Source organism: Ailuropoda melanoleuca, unplaced genomic scaffold (genome assembly GCF_002007445.2).
Source record: "Ailuropoda melanoleuca isolate Jingjing unplaced genomic scaffold, ASM200744v2 unplaced-scaffold56670, whole genome shotgun sequence".
In the NCBI taxonomy this organism is placed as follows: Eukaryota; Metazoa; Chordata; class Mammalia; order Carnivora; family Ursidae; genus Ailuropoda; species Ailuropoda melanoleuca.
This window is the reverse complement of record NW_023230137.1, coordinates 1-856: the sequence shown is the minus strand read 5'-3', so window position 1 is coordinate 856 and position 856 is coordinate 1. Positions and strand designations below refer to the sequence as shown.

General features: G+C 53.2%; 1 protein-coding gene across 1 annotated transcript; it reads left to right on the top strand.

Moving 5' to 3' along the window:
* Positions 1 to 46: 46 nt before the first annotated feature.
* LOC117799757 (transgelin-2-like) lies at positions 47 to 670 on the top strand. The gene has a single exon (XM_034652257.1). The coding sequence runs from the start codon at positions 47 to 49 to the stop codon at positions 668 to 670; it is 624 nt and encodes a 207-aa protein (XP_034508148.1).
* The last annotated feature ends 186 nt before the right edge of the window (positions 671 to 856 follow it).

The following is an 856-nucleotide window of genomic DNA, read 5'->3' as shown; positions in this document are numbered from 1 at the left end:
CAGTGAAGGACGGGCAAGGCGTGAGCAGAAAGACCCCAGCATCATCATGGCAAACAAAGGGCCCTCATACGGATTGAGCAGGGAGGTGCAGCAGAAGATTGATCAGATGTACGACCCGGATCTGGAGCGCATCTTGGTGCAGTGGATCATTTCCCAATGCGGGTTGGCACCCGGCGACGACACTCCTCCCACTTCAGGGGTAAAAGAACCAGAGCAGGAAGGCCGAGAGGGCTTCCAGAAATGGCTGAAGGATGGCACGGTGTTGTGTAAACTTATCAACAGCCTTAGTCCCGGGGCGGTGAAGAAGATTCAGAAGTCTGGAATGGCCTTCAAACAGATGGAGCAGATCTCTCAGTTCCTACAAGCTAGTGTGTTTTATGGCCTAAACGCTGCTGACATGTTCCAGACTGTGGATCTCTGGGAAGGAAAGTCCATGCCAAGCGTTCAGAGGACGCTCATGAACCTGGGAGGACTTGCAGTCACAAAGAACGATGGCTGCTTCAAAGGAGATCCCAGCTGGTTCACCAGGAAAGCTCAAGAAAATCGCAGAGATTTCACGGATGACCAGCTGAAGCAAGGCCAGAGCGTGATTGGGCTGCAAATGGGCACCAACAAGGGGGCATCGCAGTCTGGCATGACTGGCTACGGCATGCCCCGCCAGATCCTCTGATCACTTCAAATCTCCAGTCTTGTGTGCAGCCCTTTGCCAAGCCGTTAAAAGATCATCATTGCATCGTCTTCTGAGCTCTAAACTCACACCCACTGGTTCTTTTAACTTGCCCCTGCACATACCACATCGGCACAGTTTGGGCAAAAACAGTGACATTTTGCTCCCCCCAACCCCCCCCCCCCCCTT

What these genes read in the sequence shown, in the direction of transcription:
- LOC117799757 (XM_034652257.1), top strand. Translation starts at nt 47, where the DNA reads ATGGCAAACAAAGGGCCCTCATACGGATTGAGCAGGGAGGTGCAGCAG.